Genomic DNA, 24,038 nt, shown 5'->3' on the forward strand with positions numbered 1-24,038 from the left:
GCTCCTTGGCTATATTTGCTGGGGGGGGGGGGGGGGGGTTAGGAAATTGTAGTTCAAAATTTAACCTCTCCAAGCTGTGGTTTAGACCTAAAACCAAATCATAGCTTGGCTATTGCATGTGTCTTTACCAATGCACACAAGAATTCTTTCCATTCCAATTCTCAAAATGTATTACTACTGCCATACAGGGTTGGAGGTTGTGCTGACCAGCAGGATTAGTCTTAGTACATCAACACAGCGTAATGCCATTTGACACTACTTTAACTGCCATGGCTAAATGCTATAAAATCAGAATTACAGTTTGTTGAGGCACCAGCACCAAACTTTGTCAGGGAATGCTAAGGACATTGTAAACCTATGTCCTGAGTCCCCATTGTGGTTGAGAAGGGCAGTATATAAATACCGCAAATAATAAATATATGAATAAACAAACTTATAATGCACATAATTCTATAGCATTAACCTATGATAGTTAAAGTGGTGTCAAACTGCATTCATGGGTTGTAGATGCACTCCAAGTCTAAGCTTGATCATCCACATCCTATCCTTTACTTCATCCAGACTTTGATTCAAAACTTCTCTGACTTCCTTGGTATCAGTTTTTATAGACAGATAGAGCATAGAGGTGAGAATTTTGGATAACCTTTCTGTAGTCTTTATGCAAATGTTTGAAAGCATAGGAGAAAATATTGAATCTATACATTAATAGGCATGAAGAACACTCTCCCAGGACGATTCTGTGACTGGTAGCTGGAAACTTAGAGTCAAATGGATCTAGCATTAGAAAAGGCCACCCACAATTCTTGAGTGGTTCAAAAGAATCCCATGGATGGATGGTATCCCTTGTGAGTTTGAGAAGGTAGAAGATCTAGTCCATTGTTTGATATGCTGCCCATTACATAGTGCCCACAGAAGGCATTTCCTTGGAGACCTCTTGAGAAGGCGAGTGGGTTGGATGTTGCCAGACATCATTTGTGTTATATTGGCAAATCATTCAAAATCCATCACACTTGAAGTTGCCATGTTTGCAGTAGCAGCCCAAAATATCTGCTACAAATTTCTAAAGATGTCAGCAGTGGATTGTAAAAGGGATTCATTTTAAGGGATTTTAAGAGAAATATGTGGACAAGCTGGAATGTGTCCCGAGAAGAATGAACAAAAGCCTGGAAACCAAGCCCTCTGAGTAACTGCTGAAGGAGCTTAGAGAGGAGAAGGTTGGTAAGGAGTGTGATGGCCATGTTTAAGTATTTGAAAAGATGTTTTCTAGAAGATGGAGTCAGCTTGTTTTCTGCTGCTCTATATAGTCTAGGACACTGAGAAATCCATTCAAATTGCAGGAAAATAGATTCCATCTAAACATTAGGAAGATGTTCCTGTTGGGCAGTGAAATATCTTGCTGCCTGGGAATCTGGTGGAGTTTCCTTCTTTGTAGGTTTTAAATAAGAGACTGTATAGCAGTGGTTCCCAACCTGTGGGCTGCTCCTCTTTTATTTATTCATTTATTTTATTAAATTTATTTCCACTCTTTTCTGCAGACCACATCAGTTCTAGATTATTAAATATGGTTTTCTGTGGGTGAGCAGATGGCAACTAGTAGATGGTATATGTTCTGTATCAGAAACTAGTGCTGATCTGGTCTTCTTCTTCTTCATTCAATTTTCTGAATCAGCACCCCAAATAACCAAATCAAATCTAAAGTTGACCAAAAACTGATGTTGGGGAGTGGTCCCTGAAAGTAGTTCCTGGTCAAAGTGGTTCCTGATCAAAGTGGTTCCTGTTCAAAGTGGTTCCTGGTCAAAGTGGTTCATGGTCAAAGTGGTTCCTGGTCAACGTGGTCCCTGTTCAAAGTGGTCCCTGGTCAAAGTGGTCCCTGGTCAAAGTGGTTCCTGGTCAAAGTGGCTCCTGGTCAAAGTGGTCCCTGGTCAAAGTGGTCCCTGTTCAAAGTGGTTCCTGGTCAAAGTGGCTCCTGGTCAAAGTGGTCCCTGGTCAAAGTGGTCCCTGTTCAAAGTGGTTCCTGGTCAAAGTGGCTCCTGGTTAAAGTGGTCCCTGGTCAAAGTGGTCCCTGGTCAAAGTGGTCCCTGTTCAAAGTGGTTCCTGGTCAAAGTGGTTCCTGGTCAAAGTGGTTCCTGGTCAAAGTGGTCCCTGTTCAAAGTGGTTCCTGGTCAAAGTGGTTCCTGGTCAAAGTGGTTCCTGGTCAAAGTGGTCCCTGGTCAAAGTGGTTCCTGGTCAAAGTGGTTCCTGGTCAAAGTGGTTCCTGGTTAAAGTGGTCCCTGGTCAAAGAGGACCCTGGTCAAGTGAGCCCTGATCAAAAAAAGATTGGGAATCACTGCTGTATTGCCATCTTTCAGGATTTCTTTGACTGTTTGCTCATCCATGGCTGAATCTGTTTGGACTGGTTGGCCCTTATGATTTCTTCAAACTCTTTGATTTATTTATTCATTTATTTGGTCACCAAAGAGGTCCTTAAGCTAGACTGGAGTGACTCTGAATGCTCCACTTCAACCAAGTCAGCCTGGAGTGGCGAGGCTCCCTAATATACAGCACACAGTGCAAGACATCATTTTTTGGCAACTCGATTTCAACAGTCATTTTCAGTGAGTAATTTGGAAGAGTTTTGACATATCACTTCCTGAAGCACCCCTGGCACTTTTCTTGAAGGACTCTGAGAATGTGGCACGCTTCACAGAAGAGAGCGAGTGACAGGGGAAAAGAGAGAAAGGACGGAAATTAGCTTAAAGCCAAAGTCTTCTTGAGCAAAAAAGAAAATAAAAGATGAGAGGGAATCCTGCTTCCATAGATCTGATTGACCTCTGACTCTCACAGTGGGAAACTCAAAGAGAAGACAGGGACTTGCCCAATTATTCTGCACTGCGTTCCAGCCCTTGAAACATATATAGATATTCCTCCTCAAAGGGAGCGCCAACAATAGCAGTTGCTCATAAATTTGGAATTCACAGCGAGAGGAGCCAGCGCTCTTCCAAAAGATGGAAAGATTAACCCTCCCTTTCCTTTCCTTTTTCTGTCTCTGCAAGTTCTCACTCTCGTTCTCTTGTTCATAATGAAATTAAATTTCCAGAAATAGATAGGTTAGACAGTGCAGCAATTTTGGAGTTTGGAGTAATAAATTATTGATCATTGATTTTGAAAGACTGATTTTGAGACTGAATGTGCATATGCTTTGCTATGGAAATCCAGATTAGGTATTCAAACTGGGTGAAGCAAATATTCATAAACATAAGCCATGCTCATTTGTAGAGTTTGGCCTTTTAAGGATGTAAATCCTTAACTGCTTCATTCTCCTGAAGGAGCGAAAAATTCAGAATTTTTCTCCGTGCTGGAGACAGTTGTGTGCATTTTTGAAGAAATATACACACATTCACCATGTACTTTTTTTTGAAATTGCACAAACAATTCATATATGAATTACAACTTTGATTGCTTTGTCACACAGACTTTACAAAAGAAGAAGCTTGGGATGGGTAGTTTGCAGCTCTATGATTAATGGCCTTTTCTTTCTGTGACTTCTTTCTGTTTTTTGCTTCTGTCCCTTTGTGTCTGCTTCCCTGACAAAGGGAAAAGAAGCAAACTGTGTATTTTGTATTAGAGTTGTGGAGAAATGCTTGTTGCTCTCACATAAGAAGCAAAAAAGCAAGAACAAAAACCTTCACCACGGTTGCTAGTTTGTTCAGACTTTTTCATTATGAGTAAAAAGCAGAGCAGACATTGGGTGAGACCCTACACTGAAGAGACAGGGTGTAGCCTTTTGCATATTCACAACCTTTAGGAAATAATATCCCCTGATGGCGCAGCGTGTTAAAGCGCTGAGCTGCTGAACTTCTGGACTGAAAGGCCACAGGTTTGAATTGGGGGAGCGGAGAGAGCCCCCACTGTTAGCTCCAGCTTCTGCCAACCCAGAAGTTCGAAAACATGCAAATGTGAGTGCATCAATAGGTACTGCTTCGGCGGGAAGGTAACACCGCTCCATGTAGTCATCCCGCATGACCTTGGAGGAGTCTACGGACAACGCCGGCTCTTCAGCTTAGAAATGGAGATGAGCACCAACCTCCAGAGTAAGACACGACTGTACTTAATGTCTGGGGAAAACCTTTACCCTTGACCTTAACTACCACCAATTCCTCAATACTTTATTTCCCATACCACCATACTTCGCCACAGCAACGCGTGGCCGGGCACAGCTAGTCTATATATATAAGAGTGATGGCATCAGGGCAGCGGACAAAACAACAAAACTGCAGGCTCCCCAACCTCGAAATTTGACAACACAACCCATCATTCACGGCTCTAGGTTGATACAACAAAAAGAAAAGAAAAAATAAAGTCCTAATTACAAGGAGAGGAATAATAGTTTTTATCCAATTGCTGTCAGTTGGAAGACTAAGCTCCGCTCACTTGGTCTCCTAGCAACCTACTCAGCCCAGGGGACAGGCAGAGTTAGGCCTCACTTAGGCCTCTTCCACAGATTATCTAATTTGCACTGGATTATATGGCAGTGTAGACTCAAGGCCTTTCCACATCTATATAACCCATTTAGAATCTTATATTATCTGCTTTGAACTGGATTATCTTGACTCCACACTGCCATATAATCCATTTCAGTGTGCATACTAAACATAAAGACAGCCATACAACAGACATTCAATACCACCACTACCTCAACAATTTCTCACCAACACCACCACACAACGCCACAGCAACGCATGGCCGGGCACAGCTAGTATCATTATATAATTATATTATAGTTTTTACCAATGTCACACAGCAAAGTAGTCAGCACAGGGCATGGCAGGTATGCAATGTGTATTCTTATCTATATGTATGTGGATCATGAGGAACATTAATTAACAGTGGGATGTATCAACTGCAAAGGCCAATGCAATGTTAGGTTATATCAGTATGAGACTAAATCCTGGATTATTGGAAGTCATGGTCCCATTCTCTTCTGCTTTGGCCAGATCTTACCTGGAGTAACCCTATGTCCAGTTCTGGGCACCATACCTCAAGAAGGATATGGACAAGCTGGAAAGTGACCAGAGAAGGATAGTCAACATGCTAAAAGGTGTAGAAGCCATGAAACTCAATGAAAAGTGGCTTAAGTAGCTGAATATATTTATCCTGGAGAAATGAAGGTTAAGAGGGGACATACTATTGTGTGACTTGAAGTCATTTTTGACTTATGGTGATCTTAAGGTTTTATCTACCACAGGTTTTTCTGAGGTCACTGAGGGTTTTTTTTATGGCCAAGCAGGGCTTTGAACCCTTGTCTCCAGAAATGTAGTCAAATTCCAAAATCACTATGTTATTCTGCCTCTCATTCTTACCAACATATTTATGTTTCATCCTTTATCTGGAGATCTAGGGCTGTGGTACAGATAATTTAGAAATTTTAAATCTCACCCAGACAGATTAACAACAGCAGTACAATTTTGAATTAAGTGATTCAATCTAGGTTATCTTCTATCCTCATGGGAATTTGAGTGTTTTGTATGATTGAAAAATGACCCACTTCCACAAGCATTGTTTTTGGAATAAAAAGTCCATGTCATTTTACAGTATCCAAACATCTGGAACCAAAAATGTCTACATTAGTTCAGCCACTTCTTTTGATCCGCTTTCGAAGCCCTTTATGAAAAAGAAAGAAGAGTTGTAAAGCTACAACCCCAATGATTTCATATTATTGAACCATGGAAGTTAAAATGGTGTCATACTGCATTTATTCTACAGTATAAATGCACCAAAACACATTTTCTTAGTACACATTGTAGAGTTGATTTAAGTATAATATGGACACTATAACCTTTCCCACCCATAGATTTTATACTTATCCTCATGCTGGCATTGTGCAATTTGGATTCCTACCCTGAAAAACAAAAATACAATTGTTTCCCAGTGCATGTCCACAAAAAATTGCAGATCATGAACATTACCTAACTTTTCAGAAGAGCCTGAAAACTAGGCTTTTCCAACAGGACTTTGGCAAATGATTTTCACCCTCATGGTTAGGAATTGTCCTGTTGTTTACAGCATCTCTGCTGCAATTTATTCCATTCCTTCAGTCAGACATAGTTTCAGTGTTTACGTCTTCCCAAGCACCTTATCTGGATAACAGTTCCGGGTATCGACCTTTCCCCCAGTTGACATTCTACATTATATGTACTTTCTCTGGCCCAATTCATTTTTAGGAGCCTACCCAGGTTTTTATCCAAGTATGTTTTACTGTAAATGTGACTTTAATATGTTTTATTGATTTGTTTTTATATTGTTGTGTTTTCTATATTGTCTGTGTTCACCTGGGCTTGGCCCCATGTAAGCCACCCCGAGTCCCTTTGGGGAGATGGAGGTGGGGTATAAAAATAAAGTTATTATTATTGACACAACAACATTGTATGACACAGCAAACAGGATAGATATGCTGGATTTCATATCAAAAAACCACAAGTTGAACACTTCCCAAGTGTCTAGGACTGTGTGGTGCATTTTCGGATGATGTGCGCAGATCCCAGTAGGGTGGCCTTTTGCAGTTGGCAGATCGTAATTTTGTCAATGCCTATTGTTTCCAAATGCCTGCTGAGATCTTTTGGCATGGCACCCAGTGTGCCCATCACCACCGGGACCATCTGTACTGGTTTCTGCCAGAGTCTTTGACGTTCAATCTTGAGGTCCTGATAGTGGTTGAGTTTTTCCTGTTGTTTTTCATCAATGCGACTGTCACCTGGGATGGCAACATCAATAATCCAAACCTTTTTCTTTTCCACAACTGTGATGTCTGGTGTGTTGTGTTCCAGAACTTTGTCAGTCTGGATTCGGAAGTCCCACAGTATCTTTGCGTGCTCATTTTCCAATACTTTTGCAGGTTTGTGATCCCACCAGTTCTTTACTGCTGGAAGGTACTTGAGGCATATGTTCCAATGAATCATTTGGGCCACATAGTTGTGCCTCTGTTTGTAGTCTGTCTGTGCAATTTTCTTACAGCAACTGAGGATATGAGCAATGGTTTTGTCGCTTTCCTTGCACAGTCTGCATTTTGGGTTATTATTATTATTATTATTATTATTATTATTATTATTATTATTACATTATTTTGAGTTTGTCAAGCAGATGGCCACCTTTTTGGAAATGCTTAAGCTGTGGATTTCCTAGACTGAAAATAGGTTGAAATAACTGCTCTTTGTGACACTTTCAAAGTCTATGATCTTGCACATAGTATTGTTCTCAAACCACTCCTCCTGCACCCCAGATAAAATGGAACTATTATTTCTTGTACTATTCCAGCTGAATTCCAGAACCCTTCTACTTGACATGTTGAATTCAAGCAGCAATTGGATCCAAGTAAACATGCATAGGATTTCTTGTGTGACTATTGGCCACTTTGCGATATATTTAATGAAGAGAGTTGTTTCTTCACTTTTCCTTTCCTCCTGGGAAAGGGTGGAAAGTATTTCTGCTCACAAGCCAAGACTTATTTTCCTTGTTAACCATTGCAGAAATTTCCACTTGAGTTTCAGACTTCCATATACACTTGTTCATAGCATACAGCAATGGTCTCAGGATAGAAATGAGTTCTGGATCAATTTATGTTATTCCTTTACAGTGGAAAAAGCAAGCAGAGAACAAGAAGAATGAATGCATAGGCATTGGAGGTTGGTTGGGGGATTTAGGGATGTTATTTATTATTATTATTTACAGTATTTATATTCCGCCCTTCTCACCCCAAAGGGGACTCAGGGCGGATTACAATGAACACATATATGGCAAACATTCAGTGCCAACAGGCAAACAACATATATAGACAGACACAGAGGCATTTAAACATTTTTTTTCCAGCTTCACGATTCCGGCCACAGGGGGAGCTGTTGCTTCACCGTCCACTAGTGGCTGTACTTTCTCATTCCTTTCCTCGTGTTTCGCTGGCAGTTTTATGATGTTGTAAATTAGTTAAATTAGCCTCCCGTATAAAGCGTACCTAAATTTCCCTAATTGACAGATGCAACTGTCTTTCAGGGCTGCATAGGTCAACAGCAAGCCGGGGTATTTAATGGTCGGGGGCTTAACCCGACCCGGGCTTCGAACTCATGACCTCTCGGTCAGTAGTGATTTATTGCAGCTGGTTACTAGCCAGCTGCGCCACAGCCTGGCCCATAAAGTAAACAACATGAAATTTGCTGGGCTCTGCCATTAGGGCCTCATCACATAAAGGCTGATATTCTCCACGCATCATGACGAATCTGGTGGGGCCTGGTGTGGGGTGTGGAGAACCCCGTTGTTTCTTATACACTCACTCACTCACTTACTTAGGTGATCCCTTTTTGTCCAAGTATGATGGCCTTCCAAGTGCAGTGTCTTGGCAGTGGATACATAAGTGACTGTAGAGCCCTATTCATGACCTGCATCTTCTTCCGTAATGAGGACATCTGTTTCCAGGAGGAAGGCGGTCCCAGTCAGGGTTGGCTTGATGCTCCTTCCTCTTGGCCCATTTCTCCCTTTCACCCTCCATTTGTGCCTCTTCAAATTCCACAGCACTACTGGACACAGCTGACCTCCAGCTAGAGTGCTCAAGGGCCAGGTCTTCTCAGTTTGTGGCACGAAGCCCCTCTGGAAGTAGATCAACGTCTTAGGATGGGAACTGTGGGCTCCGTGATGCAAGTGAAGTAGAAGTGTACAACAGGTAGTTTTTCCCATCTGAGGAGGCTGTAGTAGGATATCTTTATAAAAGAGAGACCCACAACTGTGAGTCAGACCATGCTTTGCTTAGAGTATGGCCTCGTTTTTCTTCCCTTCTTTCACTGATTTCTAATTTCTCTTCTTGGTTTTAAGTGAGCCGTGTTTCTAATTTTGTCACTTTTTTCTTCTTCCAGCTTGAAAAAGGAAATCCACCCCCAGAGCAGTCTTGGACGAAGATGTCCTACGGTTCCATTGATGGAAGTGGGTTTGGAAGCCGAAATGCCTTCGGGGGACCTTCAAGACAAGGATACCAACCTTTAGGTATTGGTTGATTCCTTTTCCAAGCTCATTTTCAATCTTTTTCTTCTCTGTGGCCATGACCTCTGTCTTAATAGATATGATAACCCCCATCATTGAAGTGCATATTCCAAAATTCAAAAGTCTGCATTAGCTATGAGGACAGGCTTCCTCCAAGCTATTGGAACGGTAGAGCTTTTCTTTGAAGAGCAGACTTGGATGCTGTATTTGAACATCTTTCATTTCCTCCTTTTTCTTTTAAAAACTACTTGGCAAAAGGTGAGCAGAACTGATATTAGAAATGGGGTAGGCCACTGCAGAGAAGTGGGGGGGGGGGGGTCAGTTTCTTGCCCCATGCAGCTCTTCATGTGACCTTTGACTCCTACATATATATTTTTTTGTATTTATATTATTGCTGTTGCTTTATACCTTCATGTTGAGCACAGTTTATGGTTACAATATCATAGGTTTTTTTTTTTGCAAGATTTATTTAGAAAGGGTTTGCCATTGCCATTTTCTGAGGCTGAGACGATGTGGCTCTTCTATAGTCACCCATTGAGTTCCATGGCTTAGTAGGGATTTGAGCCCTGGTCCCATGCCCTTGAATCACTACACCACATTAGATCTAATGATTGAGTTTTCTTGCCAAGATTTCTTCAGAGGAGGATTGTTATTGTCTTTTTCTGACACTGAAAGAATGTGACTTGTCCAGGGTTTCCATGGCTGAACAGGGTTTCAAAACCTAGTACCCCGAAGACTTCATCCAACAATTGAACCATGGCACCACATCAGCTCTCAGCTATCACTAAGGATCCAATTTTGCCATGAGTGGATGTGGAGACATCTGCTTGGGTAAAGTATTTGAGGAATTCAATGAGTAACATGTGTGTGTTCATAATACCAACATATAAAATTCACATATATTACGAAATGTTTTCTAGAGTACAGGGAAAAAAGTAGAGGAACTGGCAAATACCTTAACATTAACATAAAGCCAAAGAGAGTGCGTCAAAAATGACCTCAAGTTTATTAATCCATGGGACTGATTTGATAGTGATGGTGAATAATTTCAAATTGAATTTACCCCATAGTTATTGCAGGAGTCATTGGGTGCCTACAAAACATGAGCCTATTGACAGTCATTGTTGTGGGGCTCTGGGCCATCTGCATTTAGCATCATCATCTTTGGCATTGACTTTTAGCTTTCATCAGCTCAGTATCTCTGGTTTTCTCCATTTTCCAGGCATGTTGCTTTGAAGTGACATATGCACGCGTTGGGTAGGTTCCCAAGCTGTCATTGCTGGTGACGGAAAATGTCAGTCAGCTAAGTCACGGGGGCTAATTTGGAAAGCAAATCTCCTGCCTTTGAACATGATCTTCATCAGCAAGATGACGACTATGTGAGCAGGATCAGTTTGTGCAGAAATCCCACACGACTGTGTGGGAGAAAAGTATCTCATCCTGAGATAAACAGGGTGATCTGGATGGCCTATCACTCGGGCTAGAACAGTCAAAGTCAGTGCCTCTGGATATATGGACAGTATCTTTAGACTATGTGCCTCCAACACGCCTAGGCATGTGACGGACATTGCCAACTTCCTGCAGAATTATAGTCCATCCACAATCTCCCAAGGAAAACCAACTTAGCAGATATGGATGTGGAATCCCTGCATACTAACATCCAATGAAGCATTGACTACAAACTGTCAGGAACATAATTACAGATAAGACCATAGCAGACCTAACCACAAAGGTCTGCTGCTTGGTTCTCATATCCAACAACTTCATTTTTGAATATAAGATTTAACTTTGAGTTAGCAGTAATGCCATAGGCACATATGTGGCACCATACTATGCCAACATCTTCATGGATGACCTCAAACAACATTTCCTCAATACATACACCTAGAAATATCTCCTGTATCTGAGATATATGGATGACATCTTCATAATTTGACTGATGGAAAGGACTCAGTCATGAATTCCAACCAAATTTCAATAAGAAAGCCCCTTATTGTGCTTGCCCAGACCCCCTTTGTCTGTCTAGGAGTTTTTTCCAATATACCTCACAACCTCTGAGGATGCCTGCCATAGATGTGGGTGAAACATCAGGAGAGAATGCTTCTGGAACATGGCCATACAGCCTTGAAAGCCTTCAACAACTTCAAGCCAAGTGTGCCTTCTTAAAACAGGCAAGGTAAACAGCAGTTGGCTTTGGAATTCCTTACTGAGGATGTATGAAATGAAAAATAGAAAAAAAGGAGATAGATGGATAACATTTTCTCGTAGCTTATTCATGTTTAAAAGCTTTGATCTACTATTTTGCTCCCCTCCCCAAAAAATAGAAATCTGAAGAAAAGGCGTTGACTCAGGAAAGAAAAAAAAAATCTTGAGTGCATGTCAGAAGAAACTTTGAGATAGTCCCTAAAAGTTTCCAATGTTTTGGTTTTTTCTGCAATGTTTAGTTGACCTGGATGTTTGCCTATACATGTTCACAGACTTTGAACTCGGGCAGGTAGATGAATACAGTTGTTCAAAATATATTGTTTGTCTGTTCCTCTGCTCCCCAAGAAAGCCTTGATGTTCCAGCATTTGTTTTGAATTTACATCTCTCTCCTCCCCCTCCAAGTCAGCTTGCTAAAATTCTATCATCTTAATTTACTCTATTTTATGGGAACAGCATGATAATGACACCCTAGTCCATTGTAGCTTGAAAGCTGTCAATTTTTAGGGTTTTGAGGGAGAATACTCTGCTGCTGTGAGAATTGCAATAAAGCCACTCCATTCCCCGCCAGGCAGAAATAGCTTCAGCCCTCACATTTATCTGTATCCAAAAAACAATCTTTCTACTAAGCTCTTACACTGATTATAGCCTTCTTCTGCTAGTATAGTGATTTTCTTTTCTCTTAGAGTTTCCCCTAGCATCCCTGATGCTAAATATTTGTGCTTGCTTTGCTGATAGCTTTGTGTCCCTAATATAGTTCCATGTTAATGTTGTTGTTAGTGGCAGTTGCTGGTTGAGGGAATGTCTTTTTTGGGGTCCGTGACACGCAGAAAAGGGAAAGGCAGTGAAAGTTTGTCAAAGTACTCCCAAGGGATATCTGAGATACAGAGTTCTGGTATTTATGTCTGAACCGTTGTTTCATTGCATTTAGATATACAGAGGAATTCGTCTCCTTCAAATTCCACTGTTTTTCCTCTTCTTCCCACCTTCACCCTTCCTCCTTGCGTCTTATACCTTTGGTCTATGTAGTGATATCAGAAGTTGTCCATAAGTAAGAGAGCCATGCAAAAGAACTGGACTTGGAATATTATGTCCGGTAGTGGCACCACATGTCAAGAAGGATATGAACAAGTTAGAACATGGTTGTTGTGTGCTTTTTGGGCTGTATGGCCATGTTCCATACCTCACAACCTCTGAGGATGCCTGCCATAGATGTGGGGGAAACGTCAGGAGAGAATGCTTCTGGAACATGGCCATACAGCCCGAAAAACACACAACAACCCAATGATTCCGGCCATGAAAGCCTTAAATAACACAAGTTAGAGCATGTCCAGAGAAGGTGACCAAAATTTTACTAAGTCTGGAAACTATACATTCCTATAAGTAGTGTCTTAGGAAACTGGGTATGTTTAACTTGAAAAGAGGAGGTGAAGTCAGAGGCTGATAATAATAATAATAATAATAATAATAATAATAATAATAATAATTATTATTATTATTATTATTATTATTATTATTATTATTATTATTATTATTATTATTATTTATACCCCACCACCATCTCCCTGCGGGGACTCGGGGCAGCTCACATTGTTACAAAAGTAACAACAGAAATACATTAGCACAATATACAAAGGTTAAAACACAATAAGGTAATAAAACAAAAGTTAAAAACAAAAGTTAATACAACAGTAATAATATCAAACAACCACCAATATAATTCAGTCAAACTTCATAGGTGGGGCGACAGCAGCAGCAATATAAAAATAGAATCATTAGATTAAAATACCCAGATAAGAGGGACCTAGTAAAATTCAGAATAGAATTATAATGAGGCTGGTCATCCAATGGCTGTCTCTCCAAAGGCCAACATAAATATCCAAGTTTTCAATTGTTTCTTAAAGGGGGATAACCATGTTTCAGTATTTGAATGGATGACCTGTTGAAAATGGATCAAGTTTATTATCTTCTTATACCAGAGACTAAGACATGAACAGGGGATTCAAAGTGCAGGAAAAGAGATTCTACAAAAACTTCAGGGAAAACTTCCTGAAGGTAAGAGCCATTCCTCAGTGGAAGACACTGCCCCACAGTGTGGTGGAATCTATTTTTCTGGTGCCTTTTCAACATAAATTAGATGGTTGCCTTGTCTGTTGGTGATGCTTTGGTTATATGTTATTTCATGGTGGAGAACTGGACAGGATGATCCTGTCCAATGAGAAAACTGAGAAAGTTATTAAGTTCTTAATTGAAGTTTTTAAGCACTTTTCAAAGGCATCCCTACTAGAGCTTATTACAGTAATCCAAATGGGATGTCACCAAGTGGTATCCTGATCACCACGCACACCTACTGATATCTTCCTTTCACATAAAGATGACACTGCTTTGGTTATAAGCAATGGCACCACCCAAACATTGGAAATGTACAGAAACAAAGAGAAATCCACCCTACATATTTGAGCTGCCATGAGTCGATATCCCATTTCTGCATGCATTTGTATGTGTGGGCATGGTAGTGCTCTTTGATTACCATGTTCTCCAAATATGGCACATTTAGAAGTTCATTTTCTCGTGAGATGGGTGAATCAGCAGCTTGCATTTACTGGCGACTCCCACCGTCTTGCGCACACAAACGGCTGGCTAATAATCTTCACATTTTGTCAGACTGTGTGTGCGTTGGAGATAATTCATTGGCAATTTTTGATGCAGAGCACATGGTTGATTGGGCTGAAACCATTGTAAGAGAATCAGAGAGGTGGAAGGATCCCTAAGAGCCTCTCGTTCAGCCCTAGCACCATAGAGTAGGATCCATTTGTAGCCACCATAAGAAATCTATAATTGGACATGTCACACTTTGCCATCAAGGAAAATAAGACTAGACTGAGAGGCAATATAGTAGCCATCTCTAAATATATGGAAGACCATCATAAAAGTGATGGGGTTAATTTCTTTTTTGCTGATCCAGAGAATTTATTGCATGAAGCTATTTTTATGCTGCAGTTGTGCATGGATAATAATGGATACATGTCAGCATGAGCATCTTTGTAATTGCACATCTCTCCATTTCTGCAATAGTACCCATTGCAAGTTCATGTTCCAGTAGTTATACTTCTGTATACTCTAATTCCCCTGTCTTCAAGCAGCTGGTGTCTTTCATGTTAGTAGAACAAACAATACATTTGCTCCCATTTGTAGTCAAGACTGTAAAGGAGCTCTCCAAGAGGGTGAGCCCCATGCCCAAAACAGCCTCGATACCTTGGATAACTCTTTAAAAGTTCAAACAGAAATCTGGGGAGAGTTGACTACTTTTCTAGCTTAGAAGCCACCTGGAACCATTGATGTTAAATCCTGCTTCTTGGTAGGATGGGCATTTATTAAATGGAAGCCCTTGGCTAGATTGTTCTCCTACTTTCCCCATTGCCTGCTAGAGCTGTGAATGTGTGACTATTTATATAAATGCCTGTAATGAAGGTTCCCAGGGCAGTTTACAAGACAAACAAGCAAACAAAGAAATCCATAAGATTTATTTGAACAAACATACAAGCCAACAGTGTCTTAAGAGAATAATAACACAAAAAGGGATCAATACAAAGAGTTCTAAAAAGCACAGAAACATTGTAAGGTTGGGAAATGCTTCATGCGAGGTCGATTTTTTTCTTAGCATTGAAATGCCACAATGTGGGCATCACATGAAACATACTGGGAAGTGTACAAGCAGTTCCTGAGTTACAAACATCAGACTTACAAATGACTGAGAGTTAAGAACAGGGGTGAGACAACAGGAAGTGAGAGCAATCTACCCCTAAGAAGGAAAATTCATTTCTGGAAGAGTTGTTATCATGGGGAAAGGGGTCTTTACTGAAGCTTTTTGGGAAGTCCAAGAGCTCGAACACTGTTTCCATCCTAAAAACCTTGGTGTCACCTTCGATCGAACACTAACATATAGGAAACATTGCATGAACACCAAGCACAAAGTAGCTGCACGCAACAACATCCTGCGGAAACTGACTGGCAGCGCATGGGGTGCAGACCCACAAGTAATAAGAACATCAGCCCTGGCCTTGTCTTTCTCAACTGCTGAGTACGCCTGTCCTGTTTGGCACAAGTCTGCCCATGCGAAGCAGGTGGACATAGCACTGAATGAAACATGCAGAATCATCACAGGATGCCTTAAACCTACACCTGTTGATAAACTCTACAAGTTAGCTGGCATTGCCCCTCCTGACGTGCGACGGGAAGTTGCTGCTAACGGTGAGAGAAATAAGGTTGAACATTGTGAAAGCCACCCACTGCATGACTATCACCCTCCTTCCACCAGATTCAAATCAAGGAAGGGCTTCATGAGAACCACCACTCCTCTTGATGTTCCTCCAGCAACAGCAAGGGTGTCCCTCTGGGTAGCTAAACCAGGAAATCCCAACTGGATGGCCCCCCAAGAGGGTCTTCCTCCAGGGGCAAACCAGGAATGGGCAACTTGGAAGTCCCTAAACAGACTGAGAAGTGGAGTGGGCAGATCAAAAGACAACTTGGCAAGGTGGCACTACCTGGAGGAACCCTCCACCTTGTGTGACTGTGGAGGAGAACAAACAACTCCGCATATGTATACTTGCCCACAATGTCCTGCCTCATGTACGGAGGAGGAGTTGTTTAAAGCTACGGTTGCTGTTGCCCGCTTTTGGTCCAAAACTATTTAGTTGCTTGTGATTTCCTTTTTCCCCCCATCATTTTGAAATGTATTTGTTGTGCAATGCTTTTGACACGAAATAAATAAACTGAAGCTTTATCACCAATCCTTGTTTCCACAAGAGGCCAAATTTTCCAAAATCCAATGATCACAGGGACAGAAAGTGAGGTGCAAACTTCTCAACAGGAGGCACAGATAGCAAAACAAGAACCAAAGGGGTGTTAACTCTTCCCTATGCTGTTGCTGCTGCTTCTTCTTCCTCTTCTTCCTCTTCTTCTTCTTCTTCTTCTTCTTCTTCTTCTTCTTCTTCTTCTTCTTCTTCTACTTCTTCTTCTTCATTCACTCAGTCGTTTCTTACTCTTCGTGACTTTATGGGCTAGTCGATGCCAGAGCTCCCTGTTGGCTGTCGCCTCCCCCAGTTCCTTCAAGGCCAAGCCAGTCACTTCATGGATACCATCCATCCATCTTGCCCTTGGTCTCTTCCTTTTTCCTTCCATTTTCCCCAGCATCATGATCTTTCCAAGCTTTCCTGTCTTCTCATGATGTGGCCAAAATACTTCATCTTTGCCTCTAGTATCCTTCCCTCCAGTGAGCAGCCGGGCATTGTTTCCTGGAGGATGGACTGGTTGGATCTTATTGTGGTCCAAGGCACTCTCAGGACTTTCTTCCAGCACCAAAGTTCAAAAGCATCTATCTTCCTTCCCTCAGCCTTCCTTATGGTCCAGCTTTCGCATCCATAGGCTACTATGGGAAATACAGTAGAGTCTCACTTATCCAAGCCTCGCTTATCCAAGCTTCTGGATTATCCAAGCCATTTTTGTAGTTAATGTTTTCAATATATCATGATATTTTGGTGCTAAATTCGTAAATACAGTAATCACTACATAGCATTACTGCGCATTGAACTACTTTTTCTGTCAAATTTGTTGTATAACATGGTGTTTTGGTGCTTAATTTGTAAAATCATAACCTAATTTAATGTTTAATAGGCTTTTCCTTAATCCCTCCTTATTATTCAAGATATTCACTTATCCAAGCTTCTGCCAGCCCGTTTAGCTTGGATAAGTGAGACTCTACTGTACCATTGCTTTAACTATGCGGACCTTTTTTGCCAGTGTGATGTCTCTGCTTTTCACTATTTAATCGAGATTGGCTATTGTTCTTCTCCCAAGAAGGAAACGTCTTCTGATTTCCTGGCTGCAGTCTGTATCTGCAGTGATCTTTGCACCTAGAAATATAAAGTCTGCCACTGCCTTCATGTTTTCTCCCTCTATTTGCCAGTTATCAATCAGTCTGGTTGCCATAATCTTCATATTCTTGATGTTTAACTGCAACAGAGCTTTTGCACTTTCGTCTTTCTTTCCCCTTGGTGATAAGGCTCCTCAACTCCTCCTCGCTTTCAGTCATCAGAGTGGTATCATCTGCATACCTAAGGTTGTTAATGTTTCTTCCACCTCCCACCTTGGATTCGTCAAGCCCTGCACATCACGTGATGTGTTCTGCGTACAAATTTTATTTATTTATTTATTTGCAGTATTTATATTCCGCCCTTCTCACCCCGAAGGGGACTCAGGGCAGATCACATTACATATATAAGGCAAACATTCAATGCCTTGACATAGAACAAAGACAGAGACAAACGCAGGCTCCGAGCTGGCCTTGAACTCATGACCTCTTGGTCAGAGTGATTTGTTGCAGCTGGCTGCAGCTGGCTGCTCACCAGCGTGCGCCACAGCCCGGGCCTGTGCTATCCAAAGCTAAATAGATATTTTTGCTGGAGTTACACTTAAAAATGTATCTGTTCCTACTTACAAAGAAATTCAACTTAAGAACAATCCGACAGAAGCTATCTTTTTCATAATATGGAGACTGCCTGTATTCCATAGATGGAGTGCCACCACCAATAATGATTCTCTTCTAGAAACTATCTAAACCTTTCATCTGGTAACGTCCTGTAACCAGCTGCCAGACATCTTTGATGGTGGCATCTAAATAAAGATGTCATGAGATTACAGTACATTAAAGATAGATTAGTTAAGCATGCAGGAAGACAGTGTAATGGTTGGGATGTTGGAAAAGGACTCCAGAAGGACGCTGAGGACCAGGCTTTGAAGCCTTTGGGTGATCCTGGACAAGTCAGATATACACTCAGCCTCAGGGGAAAGTAGTGGTAACTTCTTCTTAACACCTCTTGTCAAGAAAACCTCATGTTAGCTTGGTTTGGAGATTGCCATAAGCCAAGAACGACTTGAAGGCACAGCACATCAAGGTAATGTTGTGGAAGTCTTTCTGCTTCTGTTTCATCACATTTTCTTAGTACTTCTTACAGTTCTAGGTTTCATATTGAGACTTTTTCTCCCACACTGAAATTCATATGCATTTTGACACATTCTTCCTAGTGTCCATATTTATTCATATGTTTTACCTAATGTATGCATTTTCTTCTTTGAATTCTTATTAAGTTGGGGCCACTTAATCAACTCATATTTTAAAATGTACGCCTTGTTTTATGCAGACTTTATTCTTTTGGAAAACTCTATACATCTTGCAAGATTTCATACTCTTAAGGTGAATTGGGTTTTCTTTCACAATTTGTCTTACGAAATGTGGAATTACTCTATCAAGATGACAACAAGTTGGGAGAAATAGCTAATACCTCAAAGGGGAGAACTCAAAGTGGCCTCAAAACATTAGAGAGATGGGCCAAAACTAATAAAAGGAATTTCAATAGTGAAAAATGTATGTACTGCACTTAGGAAGAAAAAATGAAATGCACAGATATGGGATAAGTGAGACCTGGCTTGTGAAAGGGACCAAGTAGTCTTAGGAGTTTATTAGATGGATGAGGACAAAGCAGAGGAAAGTGGAGGGAACAGTTTTATACTATTCCTTCCCTTATCTTCCTGTCTTCAGGCCTGTCATCCCATGTGCTTACTGTCCCTCCCTGCCTTTCATAGAATCATAGAATCATAGAATAGTAGAGTTAGAGGAGACCTAATGGGCCATCCAGTCCAACCCGCTGCCAAGAAGCAGGAAATCACATTCAAAGCACTCCCAACAGATGGCCATCCAGCCTCTGCTTAAAAGCCTCCAAAGAAGGAGCCTCTACCACAGTCTGAGGCAGAGAGAGAGTTCCACTGCCGAACAGCCCTTCTCACTGTGAGGAAGTTCTTCCTGATGTTTAGGTGGAACCTCCTTTCCTGTAGTTTGAAGCCATTGTTTCACGTTCCAGTCTGCAGGGCAGCAGAAAACAAGCTTGCTCCATCCTTTCTATAACTTTCCCTCACATATTTATACATGGATATTATGTCTCCTCTCAGTCTTCTTTTCTGCAGGCTAAACATGCCTGGCTCTTTAAGCCGCTCCTCATAGGACTTGTTCTCCAGACTCTTGATCATTTTAGTCACCCTCCTCTGGACACATTCCAGCTTGTTAACATCTCTTTCCAACTGTGGTGCTGAGAATTGGAAAGTGTGTTTCCAGGTGTGGTCTGACCAAGGCAGAATAGATGGGTAGCATGACTTCCCTGGATCTAGGCAATAGACTCCTATTGATGCAGGCCAACATACTATTGCCTTTTTTAGCTGCCGCATCACATTGTTGGCTCATGTTCCCCTTCCTATCCACGAGGACCCCAAGATCTTTTTCACACGTACTGCTGTCGAACCAGGCATTTCCCATTCTGTATGCATTTCCTTTCTTCTGCCTAAGTGGAGTATCTTGCATTTGTCTCTGTTGAGGTTCATTCTGTTAGTTTCAGCCAATCATCTCTCTAATCTGTTAATCTGTTAATCTGTCTTTGTCTACCCTGTTTCCCCAAAAATAAGACATCCCCTGAAAATAAGATCTATTAGAGGTTTTGCAGAATTGCTAAATATAAGGCCTTCCCCGAAAGTAAGACCTAGCAAAGTTTTTGTTTGGAAGCATACTCGCTGAACAGAACACCAGAGCATGCAGGACTGGTAAATGTACGTACCATAGATTGTTTTACATGGAAATAATGGTAGTGACAAGAAATTCTTGATACCTCACAACCTCTGAGGATGCCTGCCATAGATGTGGGCGAAACGTCAGGAGAGAATGCTTCTGGAACATGGCCACACAGCCCGAAAGACATACAACAACCCTGTGATTCACAGTTTGTCTGGTTATGCTGGTTTGTGAGGACAACTACTGTACAGTATGTCATAAATGTTCATTTTTTTTTTGTTAAACAATAAATGTGAATTCTTCTTCATGGAAAAATAAGACATCACCTGAAAATAAGACCTAGTGCTTCTTTGGGAACAAAAAATAATATAAGACACTGTCTTATTTCCAGGGAAACTCTGTATCAGGAGAGATTGGCATTCAATTCCTAATAGAGGTCTTCGAGCTCCGTTTCCATGTGCTTAGGAAATGTAGCCCCACAGAGTTCCATCAGAAGTGTCCTTACATCGTCTGATGGCCTCCAGGAGCCTCCCACGAGGCTCTGTTTCCTAAGTGTGTGTAAACAGAGCCCAAACATTGTGGGATGATGTCCTTAGTGTAACCAATGCTGAATATGAGTCAACAGTGTGATGCAACAGCTGAAAAAGTCAATGTTCGAGAATTCTAAATGTTCCAAAGAGAATACTTCTCAAAACATGGGTAGATCCTCCAGCATAATTCTATGGTTACTCTCCAGTAGTCTCATGCATTTGTGTGGAATCGCTATCCGTTTCTTTTTGTCCCATTCGTAAGACCTCGTTTTGTCCTCCACTTATCTTGCCAAATGAACTTTTCCACCCATGGTCCAAAAAAATGAAGATTTTCAGCCCATTAGTGGCTACATCCACTGCCCGGCACTCACCTGTTAGCCCTGCCAGGGCCTGCCATCTGAACCTGTGAGTGTTGGGCACTTGGTGCTCGGCTCTAGGCCCTGTCAGGGCCTGTACTAGCCTCTGCCAACCAGGGCCTACATCTGAGTGTGCCGAGCACCTGGCGCCTGGCTGTAAATTCTGCCAGGCCCTTCCAGGGCCTACAAGCGCCAAGTAAGAAGCGCTCGGTGCACCGAAAATGAGCCTACCATTTCCACTTTTTTGTTTCACTGATATTTCTGTTCTGGAGGTGAGTGTACCGTTTCGTGCATTTTGAATGAACAGCACGAAATAAAAACACAAATTAAACAAATGAAACAAATTTCGGGCCCATGATTACTCTACAATAGAAGTTGATCATAGAGTCACACTGGAGGGTTTAGTAATTCCTATAAAGGTCTTTTTTTAATAAAAAAAATATATATATATATTTATTTATTTATTTGCAGTATTTATATTCCGCCCTTCCTCACCCCGAAGGGGACTCGGGGCGGATCACATTATATACATATAGGGTAAACATTCAATGCCCGTATACACATAGAGCCGAGACAGAGACAGACGCAGAGGCAATTTAACCTTCTCCTGAGGGGATGTTCGATTCTGGCCACAGGGGGAACAGCTGCTTCATCATCCACTCTGATGGCACTTTCTCATTCCAACATCGTAAATTAGTTAAATTAGCCTCCCCACTTTATAAGTGGTACCTTATTTCCTACTTGATAGATGCAACTATCTTTCGGGTTGCTAGGTCAGCAATAAGCAGGGGCTATTTTTTATTTTTTAATTGACAGGTGCTCACCCCGCCATGGGCTGGCCTCGAACTCATGACTTCATGGTCAGAGTGATTTATTGCAGCAGGCTGCTCACCAGCCTGCGCCACAGCCCGGCCCCTAATAGTATTTTAATGGGCTGTTTTCCCACTTTTATGGGGATTCTGTGCCCCTAATCCCAGGTAATGCGTATAACTGCAGTGCCTAGAGGTCTGTTGGCACCAGGGAAAGGTTGTCGCCAATTGACCTGCAAGACCTCTTCCAGCTGGACTCCTGGTGATCTTGTCTTTTTCACCTTGAACTCGGCTTGCTTCTTTACCAGCAATATGATATTAATAATGATGTCTCTGTTGGTGCGTGCTGTTTTTTCTCAACTGTAAATGCTGAGAGATTGGGGAGGTGTCATTTCAGCAAATAAGCTACTTTTAAATGCAGCCAGATTAGTCTGTCACAACCCTCTGCTTCTCTGGCACTGCTGCCGCTGGCAAGTGGCCATCCAACGGGTGAATGGGCGCCACGCCAGCCAAACAGATGGGGCCAAGATGGAGGCAGCCCGTCCTGCTCACAGCATCTTGTCTGCTTGGCATTCATGGCAGTTGATCCCCAGTTGCTGGAACTCATGGGGAAAGACCTTCTTGGGGGGCTTTATGGGTGGGCACACTGGATGTGTCTCGGTTGCTGGCCCTCAATAAATCTCATCCAGACCCAATCTGTTTGCTTCACTTGCTGGAATTTAGAGCAAAAGGGAGGATTTTTGTTCATGACCTAGAGAAAGATTTGGTTTGTGTGATGAGTGCACATTTTCTTTCTGTGTTTGCTCCTGGCTGCACAAATGCAAGGTTCTCTTGAGTTTTTAAATCAGTCATGTGTGATGAGTTCTTTGGTGGGATTTCAATCAATGAGTCCCAGACCTTTTGGACTTCAACTCCCAGAAGACTCAGCTGCTTTGGCCAGTGATGGGGAATTCTAGACCCTGAAGTTCATAATGCCTTGAAGACCAAAGTTTGGAAACACTGGCCTAAATTAAGCTGATATTTTCTTGTTTCTGGTTCATTTGATCCTCTGAAGGTCTTGAAGGCAAATCCCTTGAAATTGGGAAACAATATGAAAAAAGGATGTCTATGTGTGTGTTTGGTGTCCATGTCCTATTTATAGCACGAGGATTTTGGAGGAATGGATTTTAATATAATATATTGTATGTATATATACTTGTAAACCGCCCTGAGTCCCCTTCGGGGTGAGAAGGGCGGTATATAAATGTCGCAAATAAATAAATAAATAAATAATCATATGTTTTATATTTTTATATTGTTTTAATTGTTTTATTGGATTCTCATTGCTGTTTTAATTATGTGTAGGCATCGAATTGTTGCCAATTTGTACGCCACCCTGAGTCCCTTTGGGTGAGAAGGGCGGGATATAAATGTTGGAAATAAAAATAAATAAATAAATAAATTTCTGTGGATTCTCCTTGGCCCCAATCAAAATGCCACTGCAGACATTCCCAACAGATGATGTTTATTGGACAATTAATCAATCTGACCCATGCCTTGTGCACTTGAATAGGCAATAGACATATTGGACAATTAACAAATGAAAGTTTATAATCTTGTATGAGATATTACAAGTTCCCACTATAGTCTTGAGTCTAGACCTTTGTAATGTAGGACACTAAAGCTATATTCTTACATCCATCACTCCCTAATATTTCTTATTGTATAGTTTTATATTTTATTCTTCCTTCCCTCCCCATGTGCCCATATGTATATGTATACAGTAGGACCCCTGGATCCATAATTTCCAATAAATGTAGGTTGTCATGCCCCTTATTAGGAAATAGCAGCCACTTGAACAACCTACATGCAGGACCATATGCATTCCCATCACCACTACTTAATACAGGACATGATCGTATCCATAATGGGTCCCATAACCAAACCCAAGAAATATGATGAGCACACATTATACATATAATTTAGTGCTGTTGCTAGGACCCACTGGTTTTTTAGTTGCTTTATTTGTATATTTATGATGCTATAGAAAAAAATAAATAAATAAAATAATGTTTCTTTAAAAAAAGAAAAGAAATCATTAAAATATCATGAGATAGAAAGCTTAAAAGGAAACAGGAGCCAGTAAAACCATATGTCTTTTTGTATATTTTGTAAATATGTATAAGTATGGTATATATGTAAATAAGCTATTGAGAATATCACTCTTTTTCATGGTACAAGATGAGCTTTCCTTGCTCAGAATTCTGAAATCCAAAATTGCTGATTATATATTTAGGCTACTTATATAAGGTGTATTTGAAAAAAAAAAAAAGCATTTTGTGTTTAGACTTGGGTTTCATCTCCAAGATATTGTGGTAGGTAAAGGTTTTCCCCTGACGTTAAGTCAAGTCGTGACCAACTCTGGGGGTTGGTGCTCATCTCCATTTCTAAGCCGAAGAGCCGGCGTTGTCCATAGACACCTCCAGGTCATGTGGCCGGCATGACTGCATGGAGCGCCGTTACCTTCCCACTAGAGCGGTACCTATTGAT

The 24,038-nt window shown here is 41.3% G+C and overlaps 1 protein-coding gene across 3 annotated transcripts in view; it reads left to right on the forward strand.

Moving 5' to 3' along the window:
* The window catches only part of tsnare1 (t-SNARE domain containing 1), a 495,360-nt gene that overhangs the window by 111,429 nt on the left and 359,893 nt on the right, over positions 1–24,038 (forward strand). For all 3 annotated transcript variants that reach the window (XM_008115495.3, XM_003223925.3, XM_062979952.1), the window contains exon 3: positions 8,874–9,000. In XM_008115495.3, the coding sequence (XP_008113702.2) occupies positions 8,916–9,000 (85 nt within the window). In that variant the 5' untranslated portion in view covers positions 8,874–8,915. The remainder of the gene's footprint in view (positions 1–8,873; positions 9,001–24,038) is intronic.

Source organism: Anolis carolinensis, chromosome 4, assembly GCF_035594765.1.
Source record: "Anolis carolinensis isolate JA03-04 chromosome 4, rAnoCar3.1.pri, whole genome shotgun sequence".
In the NCBI taxonomy this organism is placed as follows: domain Eukaryota; kingdom Metazoa; phylum Chordata; class Lepidosauria; order Squamata; family Dactyloidae; genus Anolis; species Anolis carolinensis.